Source organism: Hermetia illucens, chromosome 2 (assembly GCF_905115235.1).
Source record: "Hermetia illucens chromosome 2, iHerIll2.2.curated.20191125, whole genome shotgun sequence".
Lineage (NCBI taxonomy): Eukaryota > Metazoa > Arthropoda > Insecta > Diptera > Stratiomyidae > Hermetia > Hermetia illucens.
Genome location: NC_051850.1, coordinates 128,607,327 through 128,632,071, shown reverse-complemented (window position 1 = coordinate 128,632,071; position 24,745 = coordinate 128,607,327). Strand labels below are relative to the sequence as shown.

The following is a 24,745-nucleotide window of genomic DNA, read 5'->3' as shown; positions in this document are numbered from 1 at the left end:
AAATCCACGACGGAGCCTAGTTCTCCACCCCTAAAATTGTTCATGTTGCCGACATTGATCACGGATGACGTTTACGTAGAAGAACACCTTTCATTTATTTTCTGGTTTCCCCCTTCACCCACCAGCCATAAATTGTTCAGCTTTTTAGCGTATCTCGCTACTCTGTCTCGCATATGGCAATACCTTAGTATTAGCGTGGCATAACAGCTGCAAAAAAAGAGCCCATCGATATTCGAAAAATCTTTAAAAAAAATCAAGAGCCTGCCACTGTATGGTGCCTAGGCTCCGAAATACCCTCCACACCGATGTCTTTTTAAATAAAGTTAATAATAGTATAATACATTACTATAATTTTTAGTAATTAACTGCAAAAACCTCCCTAAGTTCCTCCTAGAATCATGTAGGGTATAAAATAAAGCATGATCTTACCAAGCTTGGTGGAAATCGCACTATTACTAATAAAGTTATAATAGGTCAAAGTTTTTACTTCTATGCAAATTCAAGACTTTGAATGTCAATATTACCTGAATGTGGATATTCTCAGAAAATATATGCGTGATATATGCATATATCCTACGTATTAAAAGGACAAATGCACACTCAAATGCCTTTATAAAAGAAATACACAAAACCTTTCATACTTGAAGCGTACAGCTTCCGGTGTTCCAAAAAATTCTCGAGATATTCCCCATTTTCCATTACGAATTCTAAAGCGGTGTTAACATTCATTCGGTGCGACGGATACGTGCAAACTTTGCAAATAATGTGAGAGCCAGCTACCCTACCTCCTGCCTTCATTGCAAATTATTTAGCCATCTTAATGGCATTTTCTGGGAAAAGGGATGCCTGTGTTTCATACCTGGCATAAAATAAATAAGGTAGAATATCCGAAAGCTCTTAAAAGGGCTCAAATACATTACTGGAAACCGGAAAAGCAGGCACGTATTAGGTCGACTAAAAACCGCTGACTCAACGAAAAAATGCAAACTTTTATATTTTTATATCATAAGAATAATTTTATTTTTTATATTTTTCTTTTTTTTTCTGATTTTGACGATGACATTTACAGATTTTTTCTGGTTTTACTTATTTGTTTTACAGGAGATAAATTTAATAAATACTAAAAGCTAAGTGTAAAGTAACATTTATTCTCTTCTCTTAATTTTTCTTCAACAGTTCCTTGAATATATATAGAACATTATGTTATTTGATAATTCGAAATTCAGGTATAAAAAGATTTTAACGAATTATTTATTTCAAGTTTTGAAGGTATGCTTTTGAAATTGAAAATTTATCAATGGTATTAATAAAACATTCATGATTGGATTTGAATAAGAATTTAGAAGGGCTATAAGTTTTGATTGATATTGATTACTGTTATCATGCAGGTTTTATATTTTGAATTAAACACCGTCCGTTTAAATGAGACGTAATGGAGAGAAATTCTAGAACTAATTATATCGATTGCAAAAATAGAAAGAAAACTAATTTTACATGCATATATTTTAAAAGTCGTGTGTACACAATATCACAAAACATTTAATATACATAAGATTACATATACGTGCAGATAAAACCTTGACGTACAAAAATACTTTGCCTTTTACTAGTCAGTAATGTCCGACATGTATTATGTAATTTCCAATTTGTTCAAAAATTTGAAGTTTTTTCTTAAACCATTTCCTCTATAATTGGTAAATTAGTTTTCTTGTTTTGAAGCTATTTGTTGACTTAAATATCATATAATGTATATAAATTCTTTACTTTCTGTAGAAAAAAAGTATAAAAGCTAGGTTTGTTTATCTACTAAACTTTATAAAAAAATAAATGATCAATGATTATAAAAAAGTTTATTTACTTTATATGTAGTAGTAGTTCTTTGAAAGAAATATTTTGATAATCACACGAAACTTAGCGACAAGCACATGACAATATTTGGTAATATAGAATAAATACTTTGATTCCTATGTCGCCTTAATGAAACTTAATCGATTTTTTCGCTTTGAAAGAATTTTTCTTTAAACTACACATAAAATAAATATAAAAAAATATAAAGCAATTATATAAACTATTACTTAAAATTATTCACAGCATCATATGTTTCATATTTATTAACTTTACTCTTAGGATATTCCCTCGGTCAGTGAGTATAAAAACTATAAGATAATAAATTATTCACTATCGTAGCACAATCAAATAAATTTTGGCTAGAAAGCGACTCCAACCATGCAAAAGTTACATAAGATATCGAAGTGTACAGTTTTTTGGAAAGCAATGATGATAATACAATAGAGTTTTGTCGATAAAACTGCAAATAGTGATACATTTAAAATAAATTTGCCGTTTACTATACATTTATATCTGCTGTGCGAAATTAGAAATTTATTCAGGTCCAAAAACTATTGAGCAATCATAAAAATGCCTTGCACAAAATATGGTTTAAACTGATTGAAGTTTTCAAAATGTTATAAGGGATGTATTGAATTGATGATGAAATATACAATCACTAGCGACTACATTTTTACAGAGATAAAGACAGTATATTTATTTAGTTTGTATCAAATATAACTGTAGCAAGTTTTCATTATAATAAAGTTCAATATTTTGTTCTGTTCAGTTACGATATCGGATTGTCTACAAATGTTTTAAGTGTATTCTGAAACGCTTTGACAGTTCTGTAGATTATGAATTGGATGAAATATTAATATTTGATGCTTTTATGGATTTTTAAAAATAAACGGATGGAAATTTATTTTATTTACGCGTACAATTCTGACAAACAAACCAGTTTATCAACCATGGATGGGAAACCATGGGCTACATTGACATGCATAGTTAAGAAGAGTTGAACCTAGCGCACTAATAACACTACCGTATCAATAATTATTGAATTTCGGATGCTTCAGCTTATGAATGCCACCCCTCGCAAATACTATGTATGCGCTCAAAGGGAAAGACCTTTGGAATAAAGAAATAAAACAAAAAAATCAGTCAATCCGGAATTATTCAAACCTGGTGGAGTTATTCTTGAAATTGAACCATTCAGAATGGTTTTAACGCAGTTGCAGGACATCAAGTGCTTACCCAAATCACACAAAGTGCAACTATAGCAACGCAAAATTCAATAAAGTATAATTTTCACATAATGAGGCATTGACTTTTCGGAATGTAAATATTTTGATTTCGAAGCCTCGAAATGTTAGTAAAAATCGTTAAAATAATGTCAATACTATTTGATCTACTTTTCTTTTGAACTATGCTACAACTGCAATATGACGGTTGCTACTTGTTTTCATTCCAATCGTGAGAAAATTACGTTACACTTTGGAAAAATTATACAGTTTCAAAACATATACATACATATACAGAGTCTAAAGTATGTAATTCCTAGCTATACATATTATTCATAGTTCCCTCTGGACTGATTGTGTCTTGTTTCTTACTCAATATCTTTAAAATACACTTTAAATACTTTCACATCTACGTACACATGTAGAAAAAATATAAAAAGAATACACAGAACAGAAAGTGTAAAAAGACTGTCTATGAAATTTGGCCCCCCAAAGAAAACCTCATATGAAAAACGACGAGTAGTTACTATAGTTTTTCAACCTTTTCTGGATAATTAGATATTTAATAATTTGAATATTACTATACAGACAAACGCTCTTATCTGCTTTGTATAATTTCCAGTTTTTAAAGCTTTAGTGTGTGATTTTGTAAAATATAACAGATCATACTGATTTTTCCATTGTTGTAAATTTGGATGTGGTGAAAGAGAAATCAATTTTCATTAGAGGAAGTGTTAGAAGTGTGTCCCTTTCTGCCAAGGATGATTGTGAGCTACAACATGAATTCCGTTCTATCAGTTGCTGGTGTTTGTTCATCAGATGTGGATGACGTTGAAGTAGTCCGTTGGCAGCAGTCAATTGCCTGACATGTCGGTAATCCTTCACATTGAACCACAACACAGCTTTGTTGAGATCTCCGCAGTTTCCCGGTTATGTAGTCCAGTGTTTTACCGATTGCTTTGAGGCGTTTTTCTAGATTTGTAGTCGCCAGGATATCAACCTGCAAATGAAGAAAAATATTATTAGTTATGACACTATATGAGCTAATGCAGATACTATGTAGACATTACATTTCCATATTATTAGTTTTACAATGAAATAAAATATAAAATAGCAAACAAGTCGAAAACCGCAAGAATGGCGATTCAAATACTCAAAATTAACACGGAATTTTCAGGTAATTGGCACCTTCTGTCTTTAAGTCTACAAAATGTCGAATGTATCGAGTTAAAATTTGTTAACGAGAGCAGTGCTAAATACATGAAACCAAAGATGGATATTCAAAGGATGTATTGGTCTGGCCACAGCAACGGCCAGACTTCCAAACTACTGAAAATCCACAAGAACACCGTGGTGAATTAAATTTTCATAGAAGGAAATGTGGAAGGTAGAAGAAATGAGGTGAAACAGCAACACTTTCTGCAGAAGCGAAAACAAAGATCCAAACATTGACTGGAAACAAGTCAGAAGCAGGGGCGCAAACAGTGATGAAACGGTTGAACGCACTCGAAGGACTCGACAAATAAGTGCCGAAGTGAATTGTATAACGGTAACTTCGATCAACCAACCAGCACTTAAGCAACAGAAAACGACATCGAGAACAGTGATCTCGTGAATATCCCCATAATACATTGCCCCATATTTCACGTAGAAGCCATGATAGCTGGGGGAGTGAGCAGCCAGGATCGGAGAACGAGCGTCCATTATTAGAGAATAATATAGGGGGAAAATATATTAATGTATGGGCATAGATCCTCCTCTTACGAAGTGATTTATGAGCACTTCACTAATATTTGGAGAGATTGGCCTAGACTTGAATACCATAGAAAATATGTGGCCCAGGTGGAACGAGAGTGTGTTCCTAGAGAGCAGACCCAAAAATAGGCAGCTATTATTTAATGAAAAAAAATTGCACCCCCGTTTTTGAATGTATGAAGACCCCCTTCAAGACAAGGTGTAATTATGTTACTTACTGTATGCAGTGAGATTCACAGATCCAACCGTTTTACAAAAATTCATATCATTAGGAACCACCATTTTTGAAATGTAGTGTGACACACAGGCAGACGGACGGAACAACAGACTGACAAACAGACAGTAAACCGATTTTAAGTAAGGTTTTGTTTTACAAAAAACATTAAAAGGATATTGTGGCCTGATTGCATTTATCCAGGTATCAAATTGTGTACAAAAAACAAGAGATTTAGAAACTTTTTCGATACTTAGTACTAATCGAGATCTTCCATTTGATTTCCAACATAGCTATATTTGGTCAAAAAGATTTACACTCCCCTAATGATTATGGTTAAATTCTACCAAGAACCATGTCATTCACTGCACGCATGGGGTTTTAAAGCTTCACGCTTTCCATAAAATTTCATGTTAACAAATATATCGTGAAAAGTGCTTGCAATAGACAAACAAATGAGCATAATAACTTTTGGGTGATCTCAGGTAAATGAATGCCTTCAAAAGGACTTCCTCCTTAGCCCGCCATCTTAGTCTTGATGAGCTACTTGCTCTTTCCTCGTAGTTCACGGAACATTACTTTTCTTGGGCGCATATCCAACACTTTTAAAAAATTGTTCGTTGGCTAACGGTTTCGATTGCAGGGCAGTGGTAATATCATAAGACACTGCCTCACCTCACCCTGCGAAGCAGCGTGTGAGAAAGCAACTAAGTATGTTACCGGCCCCATATACTATTATATATAATTCAGAAATTCGATAAGGATCCAAATTATATTGATTGAAATCCCCGGTTTGCAACATTAACTGGTCTAAGCCTAAATAACAATTATTTTGTTTAAGGAAAGAGTAGTACTTGGCCAACGGCTTCGATAGTAAGCCCTACTATCGAGGCAGACCAGTGGTTTCGATTAATATTGTTAATATTAAGAGGTAGCACCTGATAAGATTACCTCTGCCTTGTGACTGAAACCCAACAAAAGAAAAACTTATTAATACACTAACGTGAAGTAGACCAAATTCTATCCTGGCGTCTTATTCCAAAACAAGCTTGCTTCGGCCGGTAAAAAAATACAGTGAGATGTAAAAAGAAGGATCCCATTTCCTTAGAGAAGACCCTCTTATAATGTTGCTACTATGTAAAGTAAAAATTTTGACGTTATCTTGCCAGGAACAGGGATCCATACTGATCCAATCCAAATAAAATACGCCACAATATCGACCAGGAAACTCTAACTTTATAAGTTAAGGCGGTGTTTCAATGCAGTATAACCTCACTTCAAAAACCGCAGAACTGTCGGAAGAAAATGTCCGAATAACAGTTAGGTCGGCTCTCTGTAGGTGATATAGAAAAAAGAGTCGACAACCCGTCAATATCCAGCTTCATCTTAAGCTTGAGAGTATATGGGCAAAGTCCTCTATTCTATGAAGACTTTTAAAGCTCTCCGACTTCATGAGACTTCCTTAGATTTGTAAGATCTACGAATGGTGCAGATATGTAATTTTCTGAATGAAGCTCTAGGAGATATCATTCTTATTTACCTGCGCTCGGGAAGCATTAGGGTCTGATAGAATCCGAATAACATAGATTTGTAGAAGCTGGAGGTTGTGAAATTGATAATGGTCTTGAAAACTTTCAAAAACTCATTACAAATGGTGGGAAGCAAATTCATTAGCATGTTACTTACTAGGAAAGACAATTCTATAAAAAACCTGTTTTTTCTTGAAATTTCACATTAGCTTATCTTAATTTTTGCACGTATTCAACAAGTATGTAGACAAATGTTTGATTGTGTTTTGTAATTCTACGAGGGTTGCCAAACGATCATCCTGGATTGAACGCAATAGCGGAGTCAAACCTCACGTTAATAAGAATCAGGGATCAGCTAATTACGTAGCTAGCTCGAAAAGGTGGAACAGGAGCTTAGCATTTTGATCCTTTATGAGGATTGAGTTCATGGTACTTTGGTCTCTCCCACGATATTTTATAAAATTTACCAGCCTTTTCCGCGTAGCACTAGGACTTGCGCGGACATAGACTTTAAAAGCCAAAATGCGACTTATATGAAAGATCCTTGAAAGTAAGGCTGCAAAATGAAATCGGAGAAACACGTGTATTCGTATAGTTCATTCCCTTCATACATTTCACTTTGCGACCAGGCGGGCATTTCTTTTGCCTCTGTTTCGATTGCATTTTGGGGTTTGAAGGATAAGGAAGTTCTAATTACCTTCGGGATAAAAGCTGTACTACATTGCGCAAATTAAATAATGCAACGAAATGTCGTGGTTCAAAATTCGCTGGTGATAGAAGGATTCGTATCGTGACTGAGTCAAATCACGTTAATAATCCCGAGCGAATGCATAGTCTTGAAATGGAGTACTCTAATAGGCTTCAAGGCCTAAATCGGAATTGGTCTTTCAGTCCATCGGTTATAATATAAATAGGTAATATATGATTACGACGCAAGGAACCAATGGAGCAGCTTCTTATTCTTTCATTCGCACCTCCCAAAATGTAGGCACAAATTATACTGTAATTTATTTAATTAGGCAATAACCGGTATTATTAGAACTAGTCCATTCTCTCTTTGAAACGAAATATATTTCAATATAGAGCTCAGAAGTACACATAAAACCATAAGAAAACGTTCTATTTTCTAGACTGCCAACTTCACTGTCAAGCAAACAAAGAAAGAAAAACAAACTCTCATTTATTCACTTATTTCACAAAGATGAAATATATGAATGATACAAAACCGAAAAAAAAACTACCTTCAATGGTTGATTCAATGGTAAGATGGCAATAATCCACCATGCCCACGCCGGTCCATCAGCAACAGCTTCCCAATTCTCCTCTAGAATGGGCATTGGTCCAAAGCTTCTTAGAATTTCCTCTTTTATGTCATCCGTCAGACTTTCATACCACTTTATTGCTTTCCTTAATACCGCTGAATGCATATCGCTAACCACATGTACGTAATCCTTTGGAATTGGTTCATCGTAGATATATTCCACTTTAGCTGTTTCGTAACCATCTTTTTCGTCCCGTGTCAAAATACGAAACCGTCGAAATCCAATTGTACTAAGGATAGAGCATCCATCCCCTAACAGCACACAGTCTCGGATTTCAAGCATTGTCCCTACATCCGAGTAGCGAGATTTTCCGGTATGAGGTTGCACAATGCCGAATTGTCTTTCGCCGGATTCGATGGCTCGCCTTACCATAAGACGGTATCGATGTTCGTAGACAAATAAAGGACATGGCACATGTGGAAATGCTGTTGTACAAATGAAAACGGGTACGGATGGCTCTAAATCTACTTCCTGCTGCCGTCGCTTCTCATACCATTCTGGAATGAATCGTTGCATGGCAGCTTCTAGGAATTTCGTCACAGATCGCTTGGCTAGAGAAAAAGGTATGGGTGTTGCAGAACCTCGATAGCTTGAGCGATATTGTTCTACCAGCGGTGACATACATAGTGGACAGGATGATGAGTAGACCATGCATCGATCTAAGCATACCCAACAATATGTATGACCGCACGGTGTCACCACAGGCCTCCATAACGTTCTGCAGCACAACACACAATCGAAATCAGCTATGTCGATTTGGGCAGGATTGATTTGACTGAAGTTAACTTTGTGCTCAGCTCCTGAAAAAAAAAAGAAAATTGGTTGGTTATGCTTTTTACAATTTGCCTCAACTTGGTTTAGAGAAATATATACAAGTTCCAATTAAAATCAAATTCATCACTAAGATAAATTGCTTAAATTATCTACAGACCAGATACTTACTTTTCATTTTCTGCACTTCTTGTTGTATCCTATCTAATAGTGATCTAAGTCTTGTATTTGTCCTTGGAATTGTTCCGCTTGCCGACGTGAAATTCAGCATCCTTCGAAACTGATGGCGAGCATTATGTACGACGTGGGGGTCGTCCTCACCGCAACTAGAATTCGTTTCATCACAATCACTAGAACCAATATTTCGTGATACATGAATTTGGCGTCGTCTTCGACGTCGTCTTGATACTTCCAGATTATAGGGTGCTGAAGATAACGATGCGGAAATGTGTGAGCGCATTGATGGGACAAAGAATCTCTGCAGCAGCTGAAATGATATAGAAAACGAATTAAATGGTTGGAAAATTTAGTTCAAGGTAGTATTTTTAGGAGCACATTGGAATAAGTGAGGACATATCCTTGAATTATATCAGGACGATTGTAGAATAGAGCAGAAGGTTGCTTGGAAGAGAATGTCTTTAGATTGCAGGGAAACTGAAAAGTCAAAATGGCGCATTTGGATCCTAGTTTGTACTTGGTCTTGGGCTATCAGAACTAAAACAATGTTTTAATCAAAATCATGTACTACTTTTCTAGATTTATTTAATAATATAACTTTTCGAAAAAAACATTTAGTTTTCATACACCATTCTTCAAGAAATATCAACCCCTTAAAGTATAAATCATTTCGGTCTGTTTCCATAATTTATTTGCATTTATTTCAAATAAAATATCTGTATCTGCCTGACCTACTTCACATATTCCTATTTGAACTGAAGATGAAAATAATTTACTGTGGTTTCACTCAGCTCCCATTGCGGACTATTCCTTTTAATCGGAGTAGTTGAACAAAGTCTACAAAGTGGAGAATCATTAACTTATAGAATGAACTCTATAGCGAGGTCCAAGCTACACATTATAAAAACTTAATCCTGGATTTTTCCCTGATTTTCTTTCTGTACAGAACGTTCACAAAGGACTCAATTTTTAGTTAGATTGAATTTATATGAATGGATGAATTTCGTCGGCTGCTTTGGAGCTTTGGGAAAATTATTCGATTTAAAGGATGGTGAGTGAAAAAAAGGGATGTAAATGGCATATGTATATATTTATGTGCAAATATTTCACATGGTTTTGAACTTTTGTATTAAATGAAACCAAAATACAAAACAGGACATCAAAAATTCTTTAAGATAGTCAGATTCCAATTTTGTTGGAAGAAAGTTACAACTACTTCTTGCTGGATATCCTTGATGACAACACAAATAGCTTTATATAATCATTTAACCCGCCATCGCTGTCCGTTTCTTGCGATGTGTTTCCAATCATCCTATGACTTTTCGAGAAGCTTGCATTCGAGCTATGCTTGTATTACGACACAGTTTTCCAGAGTGGCCCAGTCTTTGGCTATCCTGGAATATGGAATGGGTACCGCATAAGGAAACGTAGATTTAAGCCTGTAAGAATCGTGTTGAATATTTGAATTTGTTTTATACAATGACGCCCTTTCTAATCACAAGCAACAAAAATTTTCATAAAAATTTATCACTTTCTTGACCCAAAAGTCCCACGCTGTATCAAAAGTAGTAGGAAAGAAAAGTGTTCCGCGGAAACTTATCATTTTGTTTAAATGATTCGCATCAATGCTCACCTTAGTGGTGAGTACAACTGTAGAAGATGGTAGAGACGCAAATTTAATCACAGAAAACCGTGAGAATAGTTGAAGGACTTCCACCCACAGCTCGAATGAGACACGGACCGTAAAAAAATAAGAAAAAGATGACATGGTATCCATGTCTTTTTGAAACACTACCAACAGTAAATATTAAAAATGTATTTGGGTTGGCTACGAGGTGTGTAGTGAAAAAAACGGACAAGTCAGATGGTAAAATTGATATACAAGGGGATATAATACTGTGGAATAGTAAAAACTACTACTGGTAACTCCACACGTTAGAAGGCTGATAGCAGAAGGCAGGGATCAGCACGCTTTTGAGTAAATATTGATTCTCGTTATGGAAGTTTTGTAGTCAGCAAAAAAGACAGTGAAGGAGAAAGGGTTAGCTCCTCCCCTACAACCCTGTTTAAAACTCGTGGCGGTCACTGCGGTCAAAAAGATATAGCGCCCCAAATTCGGTCTCCTTTTATATCATCACGTTGAATTTTCAGCGATAACTCGTGAACGGGAGGGAAAAAAGGAAAAGAGGATGGTTTCTCTTCTGCAATTCCTATAGATAACTGCGATTGCTAGCGTACTTGAAAAAGTTATATCCTCTCAAGGCGGGACGCTTTTGATGAAAAAACGGTAGAGGTCTATTTCGAATGCCACCCCCGGAGGGAAATAGGGGGAATAAGGGAGATATGGAGGAAGAAGTACAAGATCCGTATTCTCCAGCCTTGTTAAAAAGTCCGGACTTGTTCTAATATCATCATAGCAAATTTAGAATTGCCAACGCCACCCTGGGAAAGGGAGAGGGTAAGGAAGGAATGCAGATGGAACCGACAATTACCACTCATCTGTCGTTAGAGGATTTGCTAGAATTATCTCTTTTCAAGGAAATTTTTTTTGCTTATTTACATTCCCTGTCATTCTGCAACTAGGGGATTTGAGTGTAGTTGACACTTTTCTGGAATTTCAGCAGGTCCCGGGCCATCTATAGAGGATCTGGTTGGATATGTACTTGGTATCATCGCCACTTTTAACTATGCTGGTACATAGCCGGAAGATTTGCTTTTCCTTGACGCGCAGTTCCTCTAGGTGGCTAGTGTAGATAGTTGACCAGAAAATAAAGCCGAAAACAATCAAAAGGCTAATTTACTGCTTGTAGGAAACATTTTTTGATCTTTTATGAGGTGGATTTATTGAAGCAAAGAATAAGAGGCAATTTATCCTGGTTAGCGCCTTGATAACGTGAGTAATGACCACACCTAGTTAGAAGAGCTATTTAACGGTAGAGATGAGAATTGAATTGATGTTTAGGGATCGATTTTTGATATGCGAAGACATTTTTGGAATCATCCTCATTTTGATCTTGCAGTTAAGTCCATCCAAAGATTAAAAAACCATTTTGTACTTGCAAAATCAGCACTAAAGAAGGGCATGTTTAATCCGAAACACGTGTCTGCAAACTACTTTACTACTCTATAGTAAAAACGGAAACTTTTTCTTTTTCGTTTAATATTTTTACTATAAAAAACGAACAAAAGGAAGAATGGCTTCAGAGTTTGGCACCCTTCTGGACTTGGCGAAGTTAATTGGCGAAATGAAACCAATGAATCTGATTGGGAAAAGTGGACGCTGAAACAGACCAGTGTGGCTGGTTGCTTGGGAATATGATATTCTGGATTTGAGACAAATAATTGCTGTATTTACTTCAATTTTAAAGCTTCGGTCAGGCATATAGAGTGTGGAATGGTAGACTTGGAGAAAGTTGTCTGCAAGTACGCTGGCCTTTTCAGCAGGAGAGATATTTTGGGGTAGAAAATGACTGTGGCTGCAAGTTCACTTAATTCCCGGAAGTCTTTTCGGAGTTTCCTGGCTTGAATTCTATCTTGGATATGTGTTTTGGAAAGGGAGGATCAAGAACTAATCGTCGATATATTTTATTAACACCTTCGGAGTAAAATCTAGTTGCATAAGGCAATTACCTAACAGATCTCCCATTCGAATTTCCATAGACAATTCAAACATCTACTGACAGATGTGATTGTGAAAACTGGTTCTTGAAAATGATGAAGTCTGATGTAATTTTCCGAGATTGGTCATTTTTCGCAAGCAATTTTGAATGTCATTGTGGTAAGAACATTTGTGAACAGACTTTTTATGTCGAACGACATCATGATCTGCTCTTCCTCAATCAACACACTCATTTTCTACCAAAAAACACGGAATTCTCCACGTTGAAATTCAAATCTACATCTAGATAGTGAAGGGTGTATACTATGAGTTTCGAAATGTCATAGGCAAGACTACCTATGCTTGATACAGTTGACCTTATCGGACAAAGGGAAGTGTACAGATTTTTTCCAGCGAATATAGGGTATCAAATGAAAAGTCTGGGTTAGTACCTTTTGAAGTTGGTCTTAGTTTTGACATTTGTTGGAAGGGTGGGGAATACCGGGGTCGGAAGAGAGAGAGAGAAAAAAAATCATGAAGTTGCATCTTTACGATATCCAGGCGTCAAAATTCTTTTGGGGGAAATTGACTAGAAACCCCCCTTATGTTTACCATAGAGTTTGTAGTAATATAGATCTCCAAGTTTAATCGAAATCGTACTATTACTGATAAAATTACAATATTTCAAACTTGCTTTTCCTGCGTTAGTGTGTGATAGTTTTACACTCAAATATATTTACGTCAAAAACAAACAAACCTTTCACACCTGAGCTTTCGGTTTCCCGGCTTATTTTGCTTTTTTTATCTCAGAGTAGTGGTTCCTGGTTTATAGTTGCCGAATTGGAACCCCCCGAAATCTTTTGTTAGTTGTTTTTTTCGCCCAATAGACCCTGCTTGTTAGCAGCACATACGTTTTTCCCACTACAACGATGGGATTTGCTTTTATCCGTAATGAGAATCAGTTTGTCTTAGCGGTTTTCCAGGGATCGAATAGAATGATTTATTTTACCTTTTGAACAGCGATATAAGTAAAATTATCTACACCGTTCCTATTGTTCCTGATACGCGTACACTTGAACTCAATCTTTCCGTTTTCAACATCTACTTTTCATGTCTACGTTTGAAGGTTAAGGAAAGCTTAAAATCACAATGAACTTTTTCTTTCAAAGTTTGCTTCAAAATTTATTGAATCTGAAAAAAAGCTAATCACGCTATAAAGAACATAAAGAGTTGCAGAAATGCCCTCATCAAATGAAGCAATGTATTTTATTTAGATGTGCCTGAAAGCCTGAGAAAAAGGACAGACAAGTGGCCCTCGAAATACCGGTATTTGATTTTGCTATTTCCCAAAAGCAATTCAAACTTAAGAAGATTCCAATTGCAATTGGAGACGTTATACGTTTGCATGATGAAAGTGGATTTTACAGAGATAGTTGCCCTTTCAAAATCACTAAATTGGAAATATGTGTATTTGAGCCTAAGGATCTGAAACGAAACCAACGACAATAAATGCGAGATAAGTTTAATTTAGACAAAGAACAGATTCCGACAGTGTGGAGATAGATGCAATGTAATGCGTTTAGTAGAATAAACTAATCTCTAGACATGACTAGTAAATGATAATGGGCGAATAACAATGACATTTGAATATTATAATGCAAACGTTATTTGAATCTGTTGAAGAAATATCACGTGTTTCTGAACAACTCTCGTGTCGGAATGAGTGATTAGTTTACTAAACTAAATTTACAAACAATCAGTTATTTTCAATACGGAACATCACATTATTTAGATTATTTCATCAAGTTTTGAATATTTAGAAAAAAAGAAGCATAGAAACCCAGTTATTTAACATCATTAATCGTTTCATCGCAAACCGTTTCAGTTTGAAAATATAATGAAACCTTGAAAATGTTTCTCTACAGATACAACACTTTCATTTGCTTTCTTACTTATGAAAAGTTTTTCTTGTCGAGTCAACTGTTGAAGCAACCATGATAAGAAAAAATATCGGACATGTAGCCATTTGTTTTCCCCCCTCGAAGACGTCGTTGGAATATTTACAAGGACGCCGAACAATAAAATATTAAAATTAAGGCGAATTCTGTCTTATTTCAGGGGGGAAGTATTGAAGACCCGGTAGATATGAAAACAACAACAACAAAGTTGCTAAAAATATTTAAATCCGCAAGACTAACCTTGAAATATCTGGGAAAGATAGAACTGATGAAATATTATGTGTTGGAATTGGACTGTTACTTCCCCTATAATTAAAAACCTAAATTTACATACAGTTCACCCACTAAATTTTCCTTCCTCATTCAATTAGAAACTAATCCTCCTTCATGAGACTCGCCTCGAACTCTCAAGTATGGAACATTTCAGTGTAACGAAAAATAATTAGAACTGTGGCATGCATAAGCTCCTTATCTTGTGACATACATGAAATTGAATAAGGTTTAATTCTATTTATATCTTTTTTTGCTGACACGTTTTGTGAAGGAAGATTCATGTATAGCTATGGAGGACGCCAGTTTATATTTGATACTAAGTAAGGTATTCTGAGCACCTTACATAGTTTAAAATACAGTAGTTATTTTCAGAAACATATCATGCTTACTAATTTATATAGATACCACAGAAGGAAGCGCTAGTAACTAAATCCAAATGGAGATTCAGTTATGATTCGATTATAATTGTGAAATGAAGTTTTACATTTGAACTGTTTTGAATTTTAATAACTCGCAAATATTATTTAAAAAAATTAAAAAGGTTTGTTTGGTTTTTAAAGCTGAACAGACTCTCCTTTTGTAAGCTTAATAGAAAATGGTGGAATACCAAGTTGCAGACGATTATAGGGCGTGTTTCATAACTATAGAACGAATCTGTCCCAAGAAACAATTGTTCAAACGAATACTGAGATGCCACCAAAATTTCTTCTTCGTTTATGATGGAAGATGACCTACGATGGAAAACTGGCGCGCACTGAGAGTTCCGAAAAGTTCTACTTACGAACCATGATTTTCTGTCCAAATTCCAAGAACATGACAATTTTGCCAAGATGAGGACGAGCTGCTGAAACTGTTTTAAATATATGCTAAAACGTGACACCTGATACGACCACGTTGCTGAATAGATTCGTCATTTTCCTTGAATAATAATTCCCATTCTAAGAAGATAATACTCAGTTTTACACAAGGCCTGAAACTAGTTACTGGCTTGCTATCCAAAGAATCGATATTTCACCAGGTCCTGCTGTCCTGTCCAGTAGGTTTAGAACCAACAAAGAACCTTTAAGGAATCATCATTCCCCATATTTGCAATAGTCAAGTATGGTCAGTATGGTATTACAACATCAGTGACCTTAAGACAACAGTATAGAATACTTACTTTACTTTTGTTTTTTTTTTTTTGATAAAAGCTTAAATAATTTATTAGCAAACTTTTCATTTAGTGTAAATTATAGTGAAAGATTAGCCAATTTAGAAGTGGTCCCATAATCATGAAATATACCATAGTATCTATGCAGCATACCTGGTAGTAAGATTTAGAAAAGTACTACTTGATACTATGAACAACAGTATTTTTGTTTCATTTAAGCACAGAATCTTATTCGGAAAAAAGCGTAATTTGCTAGTTATTTGTAAGTACAAAATAGCAAAAATGTTTTTGATATCCGTGAGTAAGGATAATGTTTTTAATGATAATAATAATAACCGTTGGCGCAACAATCCATATTGGATCAGGGCCTTGATGTGTGTTAGAGCACTTCATTCAAGACCGTAACGGTACACTACAGTACATTGTAGGAGGCGATGTGGTCAGCATTGCGCTCGCCCGAGATTATTACCCTGATTTGACTCAGATACTTATTCACAGCTGAGTCGACTGGTGTCCGACGGCAAGTCACGATGCAAATCCCACTGCCACCCGTGAGATTTGAAACCGCGTCTCTCCGTACGGCAGCCCAACGCTCTAACAACTGAGCTGTCCGGACATGTTTTTAATACACGCGATATATATGCTACTTGATGAACTGACAGTGTTAGAAGGGTAGATTTGGTAGATATGTGGGATGCTGGATGAACCACTTCCGCACCATGCTTCGGAATCATCAAAATAACTCAGCAATTAGATACCCGAGATTAAAGTGCCTTCAAAAACAAGACATCAGAACTGTTGCTTAAAAAACAACAAAGAAAGAGTTGATTGGGGCACATTGTCTTGTGTGTCTTGTGTGTTGTCAAGTGAATCTTGAATGGAAATCTAAAAAGTTTCAGAAAGGTCATCACAACCAAAGCAAAACATTCAGTATGCTGCTAAATTGAAAACCCGTCAGCCGCCGTTTTTTTTTTAAATGTGATATCCACCCCAAAGTGAAAATTTCTCTCCAGTTGGATTCACGACTCCTCAAAGAAAGAAACAACATATTTTTCCGCCCATTAAAGCCAGCTCTGGAAGAATGGAAAATATCACCCACCTGACGTACTCGCTAGATATGGTACCTTCGGATTAGAAAATACTTTACTTCTTCGAAATTTGGCCGGTATTTGTCATTAATGCCAAGAGTGAAATAATATAATTTTATGATTTTCTCTTGTTGCATTCCCACACAATTCAACGGAGTCAAACAATTTGGATTTTTTTTTCAGGGGGATTTCTTGAATTGATACCAAAGTTCCAGTTGTAGATGGAACCATTTTTCAATGAAATTAAAACATTGAATAATGTGTCCAAGGAAAAAGTTTTCGGTTAATAACAGAACGATTAGATTTGTTTATACAGGGGTATTCCAAAAGTATCGAGACTGATCTCAGAATAAGAAATTTATTGGCAGTTTAAGTTCGGTAACTGAATACTACCCAGAGAAGCACCCGTGTCTTCAACCCCTTCGTGGTTATATTTAAATTGTGTGTGCCACCAATGTGACACAGCATATTCTCTACAAGGCTCTTGAATCAAAGCACTTCTTCTAGGTTTCACCTAAACGTAATCAAATAGCTCTATTCCGGAAATCTCTGCGTTTTCACTGTTCTCAGTTTTCGTCGCATCGGAAAAATACGCACTCATTTACACCACGGTGCGTTCATTCTAGCGGCTCAGAGCAAATTACAAATTTTTTGTCGTTTGGCTAAGACTCTTTTTACCAATGCCATGTCCTCCAAGTACTACCATAAGTGATAATTCACTTCTATAGGTTTTGCCATGTTCAGAAGCGCAATTGGCTCGTCTCAACAGATTGCGCCATTGTGATTGGCCATTAGCCTGATCCAGATGTAGTCGAGAGACTCTTAAATAACCACCGACGTGTCCAACTACCATTCTTTCGGTTGGTGTTTCCCATTGACTTCGATGATCAAATCAATCTTAGCAAGCCGTTTGTCATCAGCATAAACACATTTCCATACCATCGAAGGTGCCTCTCGCAATTTACACGATCAATACAACCCAATATGGATCACGGGTGTCATCGGATGTGATCATGGCGTTCAACGCAACATCTTTGCCTCCATTATCTCGAAGTGCCGTTCATTGTCTTTAATAGTTGGCAAGCACTAAGAACCATAAAAGGCGATAAGGTAGACGAATTATTGAAAAACGAAACGGAGGCTGCAAAATTCTATTAGACCACAATGTTCAAAATATAGTAATATGCTATATTTGATTTCATTTCACTACATATCGATTTGGAGAATATTTTGAGATGAGAGAGTATACATATCATATACAGGCATCAACATTTTTTTCAAATGTATTTTTTTAAAATTGGCCCATGAATTAAGAGACCACTTTCTGTAGCAGACAAATAGTTTATTGTGTGGTTTTTAGGTTTTTTTCTTTAAAACAAAATAAAAGTTTTTCTTCTTGAAAGAAAATAATATATCGAATACGCAGGATACAATGCAATACCAATTCTATTTATTCATTGTAATTCTGCTTCGAAGTATTAAATTTCAGGAAGTGTCGGACAACTGACAAGCAATTGGAAGGACTAGAATCATGGCAGTTGGTACCTAAACATCTGTTTGTAAAATCTCCATCCATTCTCGAAAAAGTCCTTAACAAGGAAAGCAGGAGTTCATTTTACCCATTGAGATATTATGAAAGTATTTTGAGTAGAGTCAGTCATGAGTATCTTCAAGCAATATTCTCAGGGGCGATGATTTGCTCTCCCCCTTTTTATCAATTCTGGCAATGGACAAATTTTATAAATATGGTAGTCGATTTGAAAGGACTTTGCTTTTAGAGTTTACTTGACTTGAAGTGTTTAAAAATAAGCTCACTTCAAAAAGGTCGTCTTACCCTACAGGAAATCCCAGGAAATACCAAGGTCAGATCAGAGGTCCAGGCCAGAGGAAAACGATGTCATCATAATCAGTTCAATGGGAACGATAATGAAGTCCATACAAGTGTCTGTTGCGCCGCCTGAGGGTATTTAGGACTATTTATCCGTAAAACCAAATAAATCGTTGGGTAGTATTCAAACTGAATATACATATTTAACTATCTCACGGATATCTCCAGTGGTTTAAATGAATCTATATTACAACCCCAGCACTAAATTGTATGGCAACGACGACGAATTCTGTCTGAATAATTATGTATATACAATGAATAAGAATAACATGATGACCAACGATGAATAGCTTAAAAACACGGAGCGGAGTGCATTACAAGTGACGAAAAATTAGTAATGAGTCAGCTTTTTCTAGTGCTTGCCATTAATGACCTTTTATAGAGATGAAATGTGGTCTGCCAAATGTGAAAGGAGAAGATGCCTCATACGCGACACCTATACTGAAATATGGAGCCCACTCTTTCCTTTTCAATTACGGGTTCTAAAGTGGAGCAGAGTACGCAACGAAAAAACCCTTATGAGATACGTTCACAGCACTACTAGATTATATTTAATCACAATTAGTTCCCAGCGTTCGACCAACGGCAAACAGCACCACATAAAATTGCCACACAAGAAACTTTTCAAGCGGAAATACCAAACCCGCAGATTTTTTGTGGGATTCCATTTTTATATAGACCACACTAAAATAGCGGGACTTCTGTACTATGATAATTTGGAGTAGTTACTGAATCTGCTTTGGGTAAGATTTAAAGGGAAGTGACCTCACCCGCATTTACCATAAATAATTTATATGTACTTCCAGACAGCTGTATTGACTAACCCAGAGTGCAGCTTAGAAGGAAAATTATGTGGAAATATAACATTTAGTACGGTAACAGAAGAAGGGAATATTCAAAACTTTAATCGAGTGAAATATCTATCTTCAACTTACCCGACTAACTTCATTCCGAAACGACGTCGTCGCTGCAAATGACATCTTTACATCAAGGGTGGCAGCCAAGCATTGTGATATTAAAGCCTCTTCATACCTCCCAAGCCCTGTGAGTGCCAAAGCACGTCTGTGGTATGCCTGTAAAAAAGGAAAAAACTCATGGTTAGCAATTTAGAAAACTGATTTTCACTTTTTCTATTTACAGCTCTTTCGTGCACTTAATACATACAAGGAGGACTTCCCGTCAAAGGACAGAAATGTCATTAATGGCTACTGCCATAGGCTAGCATATATCGATTCTATAGTGTTGGTACTAATTTGGTTAGGTAGAAAGCTTTGGCGTTTATTTCCGCTTGAAAGGATCGACAAGTTGAAAATCTACAAACTAAAGCAATTTCCTTCCATGGTTGAAGTAGAAACATCCTGGATTCTATACTTACTTTGCTTCCAGGGAAATAGCAGCCTCACTGTATTCAATATTTGTAGTCCTTCACAACTGTACAAGTTGTAACGTAATTTGAGGCTCTTGCAAGAAATGACAAAAACTCTACATGTGCAAACAAAATTGTGAAATTCACAGCGACAAAGCAGACAAATCCATTACTTAGTCCAAAATGCAAATCAAGTTTAAGAATATATACACATTAAGATAAATGTACCCATAGATATAGCCATACATCCTGACTGCTCAAAAATTTCTTTTCGTCTCGTAGCGTATCTTCCTTTTTTATAGCCTCGCTCGTCTTGTACTGAATCTGAATTTCAAATGACTACGAATCAGTGAAAATTTTCATGTCAGAACGTAGAAATGTTCAAGGATACGATAAAAAAGAACTAAAATGGAAAGGGCAACTTGACTAACGGTGGAAAGGATGGATGAATTTTACAACGTCTGATGGATAGTCAGGCTTTTCGGTATCTTCTGAAGTTTCCTATAAAAGTACCTGTTTTTAAGGAAATGCCACGTAGTATTTGAATTGGAAAATTTGCGCCGTCACGCCTGAATTCTTTTTTTTTCTTAAGGAATACAAATTGGCTTGATATCTGTGTGTGCTGAAAATTTATTATATAAATAGTAAAACTTTTTTATTTCGGACTCATTAAGATTCTGCTTGCTTGCCGAAATATGCACAATACTGAAAGATGAAGTGATAAGGGTTAGCGACAATTCCAAATTGGGCGAGCTGAATGCCGTCATCACAACAGTATTTTGCTCAATTTAAATTGTAGATGTCACTCGTATAAAAATATTATCTTTGAAATATTATAGTTCCATATGGAAATAAATGTTCCACTTTCAAAACTAGTAAATTCTGTTGTTTGATCTTTTGAACCCCTTTTTGTTCAGAAAATTTAAACTACAAGATTATTCATCAAAACGTCCCCTTCAAAATAATCCCTATTGGCTCTATCCCGCTTATGCCAGCACTTCATCACATTCTCTAGATACAGTTGGTGGTAACGAAGCTCATTATATTCTCCGTCTTTCCAAACAAATATCCAAGCTGGGACGGCTTCAGAAAGTACTAATCGAAACCTTTCATTTGATATCCCTCATGAATATATTTGGTAAAAACAATGTACAGCTCCTTCTGCATGTATGGGGACCCCTCCATTAAACTGAACGTAGAAGGATGTAACTCACTGCATGGATGGGCGTTTGCAGTTTCCACCGTTTCTGAGAAAAGGGCGTGTGACAGACAGACAGATCAGAGGTATCGACTGACTCGAATGAACAAGAGGATCTTGTAGAGGGCCAGGTGCAGTGGATTCGGTGGCTGTTGGATGGGTACGCGAAAATAATGCTCCTTCTTCTTCTGACCTTTTGACAAAAATTCATGATGCACAAGACCATTATAACCAATAAAAACGGCGAACATTGTATTTTTTCGACTGAAAAACGATGTTTTTTTTTGTCATGAACAATTGAAATTAAGAGGGGAATAACTTGACATCTCTTATGAAGATATAATTACTTGCATTGAGCCAATCCGGCCACGCTTGGCTAAATTCTCCTTCACCTTCAATATCAGGAGATTTCATTTTCACAACTAACCACTTATATGAAAATTAAGTGGCCAGCAAAAGCCAAAGTGAAAATTCAAAATTTAATAAGCGCTTGCAAAATGAACGTCTAATCCCTGCAAACTATCCCTGCAAACTGAAATTAATCCGTAGAGAAAGTCGCTTGGCAGCTGGCTGTAATCGCAGCACCGCGGGAGGTAGCGTACCCGCAGCACCATGGGAGGTAGCGTCAGCGAACGTTTTCAATCCAAAATCGATTGTTTGGCATGTGGCCCTCTATGATTCTGAGTGCTAATCTGCCATGAAAAACAATGAACACCGCTTCGCCATATTGAAGACGAAAAGACTGCGTTAGATCAGTGATATAGCACTCTATGATCACGTCCGAAATGATTAGATTCGCGATAGGTATGGGGTGGTATCGTGGAAAAATTACAAGGTTGGTGTCTTCGATGGTAAGGCTTTGTAAATCGTGCTGACGAAAACTAACTAACGATTGGCCGTAATAATGTCGATCGATCGTACGAATAGAGTCAAACGCCGGCCAAAGCGAGGGCTTCTTACGCTAGATGATGACTCCAGGAAGACCAGACCGAAAAAAGTGGCGAATTCGACGAGAACAGTTGAATCAGTTACTGAACTGCACTAGAGCTGCTATGGTGCTTCACGAAACCGCCAGTTCAGGTATGTATTTTACTGAATTATTGCATAAAAAAGTTAAAATTTCAATAGAACCATTTTTGACATATATTAATTCACACAGGCGAACCTACACCCGAAAAATGTTGTATGATTCTAAGTAAGAGATCAACTTGTAACTAACTAACTAAAAATAAAAATATTTAATTAAGTAAAAAAAAGAAATGATTTAGGAATTAAAAACCTAAATTCAATCAGGTGGGATAGCCTTTTACGCAAAGGGGAAGAACAAAATCATGTACTAAAAGAGGAAAAGATGCAATTGAAAAGCCTCTAAATAAACCCGCTTTGAAGCCAAGGAAGATATGGTATAATGTTGTTATAAATGTTTTAAAAAATGATAAGCATCAAAATCTCGGTTAATATATATGTATCGATGATATGGGTAAAAAATTATGATCCCCAAATTAAAGAAGAAAAAACAAGCAAAGTTAGTTTGAGGAAAGGATTACCAACGTAAAAGGCCAAATAAAGCTAAAACGTCATGCACAGTTGGAGGATCGGAAAGTGATGAAACCCAGAAAAAATCATTTGCAAATCTTCCATGGCAGACATACCCGTTAATATTCAAAATTCCTGCAAAAACCGAAAATTAATGACCCCCAATTTGTAGGGAAAAACTGGCTAGAAAATAGCGTACAATTTTTGTACATCCTGATTGATTCTAAGGCTTTCTTTCAGTGCTTCGTTCAATGATCAGGTATGTGTCAATCTTATTTTACGGATTATCATCGGTGATATTTCCATATGTAGTGCTATGATATCCCTGCTTTCTAGAAAAAAGCTTATGATACATACATACTGACAGCATGAAAGTTGAATTTGTTAGACATCAACATCTTGATCTCGTTACTGCGGGTTCGAATCATCTTTATGTTTGGAATACAAACTAGGATTTTTCAATTCTTTAACACTCATCAAATCTAGGAAACATTTTAGAGTAATTTTAGCCTCTAAAAGGCAGCAGCTCAATTTGGATCTGGGCCTCAAAGCCTATCACAGCACCTAATTACAACAATGTAAATATACACTCACTTATTCACAGCTGAGTCGACTGACACCTGGTATTCAATAATGATACAAATCTTGATATGGGATCGCCCTCATCTCCCCTTTTTTCACAAACCTGATCCTGACATACTTAAGTGAACAGACTTGGCAAATTAAACTGTCAAATTGAAAATTGGTTAAAGATTATCTGAAAGTTATCTGAGTTTCACAAGACTGTTTGAAGCTGTGGCTCTATTTAATTCTGATACCGGCCCTAGACTATATATAGATTTCAATACTCGATAGCCTTCTTCTGTTTTTGCCCCCTAATTGTGTTCAAATAATTTAAGAATATAGTGTCTATACCAATATTGCTCTGTTGTTCGCCAAAGACTATGCAAGTCTGTGATTTCAAATTAACTTTTCGATGAAACTTTCAAGTTTTTGTACAAATATATTAAGACCAATTTTCCTAAAAGCGACAAAACCAATCCCTGGCATATTTATGTAATGAACATCGCCGACGACATAATCACTGTGCTCATTGTTTGCCCTTGGTAGGAATTATACTGCTGCCTGTGGAGTCAATTTTCCAAATTACAAACAGCTCACACTATTCATGATTCAATTTCACTCTCCGAGAAGTTCATACAACATTTATAACTCATAAACGAAAAACCAGACCTTATAATAAAGTTATTCTTTAGCCTCTGCTCCCATTTCCCTTTGCCTCTTTTTCTGCTTCCATGCCCACGAGGATTCAATTCAGAATTTTAATTATGCAGACTTCCCTTTTAATGTTACGCCTTCGCTGCTTTTTGAAAATGTCTACGTGTGTTTGCTCTCGGTGAAAGCCTTTCTCGGTTGATTTCGTTCTTTGGTAAAATTATTCTTAAGGGATACATAAAGTATAAAGGACTAGTAGTAGTTGTGAAATAACAATGGAGTCTTCTCTTGTACAGAAATGGTTCAGGGAGTAAGATTGTCGAAAGGTAAATATTTAGTCGAGAAATTAATTTGGTTTTTTGTTGAAATTGTACAAAACTTTTAGGGTTTCTATATTAATGAGCATAGAAACTGAGAATTTGTTATGGCACAAGAGGTAAGGAGGAGATAATTACTTCTAGCAATAATCATAACTTTCGTAATAATTGGGACCATGGGAATATGAGAATACGCTTGTTATTTTAAATTGTGAAAAGACTAGATTATATTTGTGGTTGCCACAATAAATAGATAAATTGTCCTTCCTTTAAACTGACTTCCTAATCACTTCCTGTGGCCACCGGTGTGTATCAAATT

General features: G+C 36.0%; 1 protein-coding gene across 1 annotated transcript in view; it reads right to left on the bottom strand.

Moving 5' to 3' along the window:
- Window positions 1–994: 994 nt before the first annotated feature.
- The window catches only part of LOC119647821 (LON peptidase N-terminal domain and RING finger protein 2), a 144,331-nt gene continuing 120,580 nt past the window's right edge, over window positions 995–24,745 (bottom strand). Inside the window, exons 3-6 of the mRNA XM_038049051.1 lie at window positions 19,730–19,867; window positions 8,834–9,149; window positions 7,811–8,691; window positions 995–4,071 (exon numbers count right to left, since the gene is read on the bottom strand). Of these exons, the coding sequence (XP_037904979.1) occupies window positions 3,844–4,071; window positions 7,811–8,691; window positions 8,834–9,149; window positions 19,730–19,867 (1,563 nt within the window). The 3' untranslated portion in view covers window positions 995–3,843. The remainder of the gene's footprint in view (window positions 4,072–7,810; window positions 8,692–8,833; window positions 9,150–19,729; window positions 19,868–24,745) is intronic.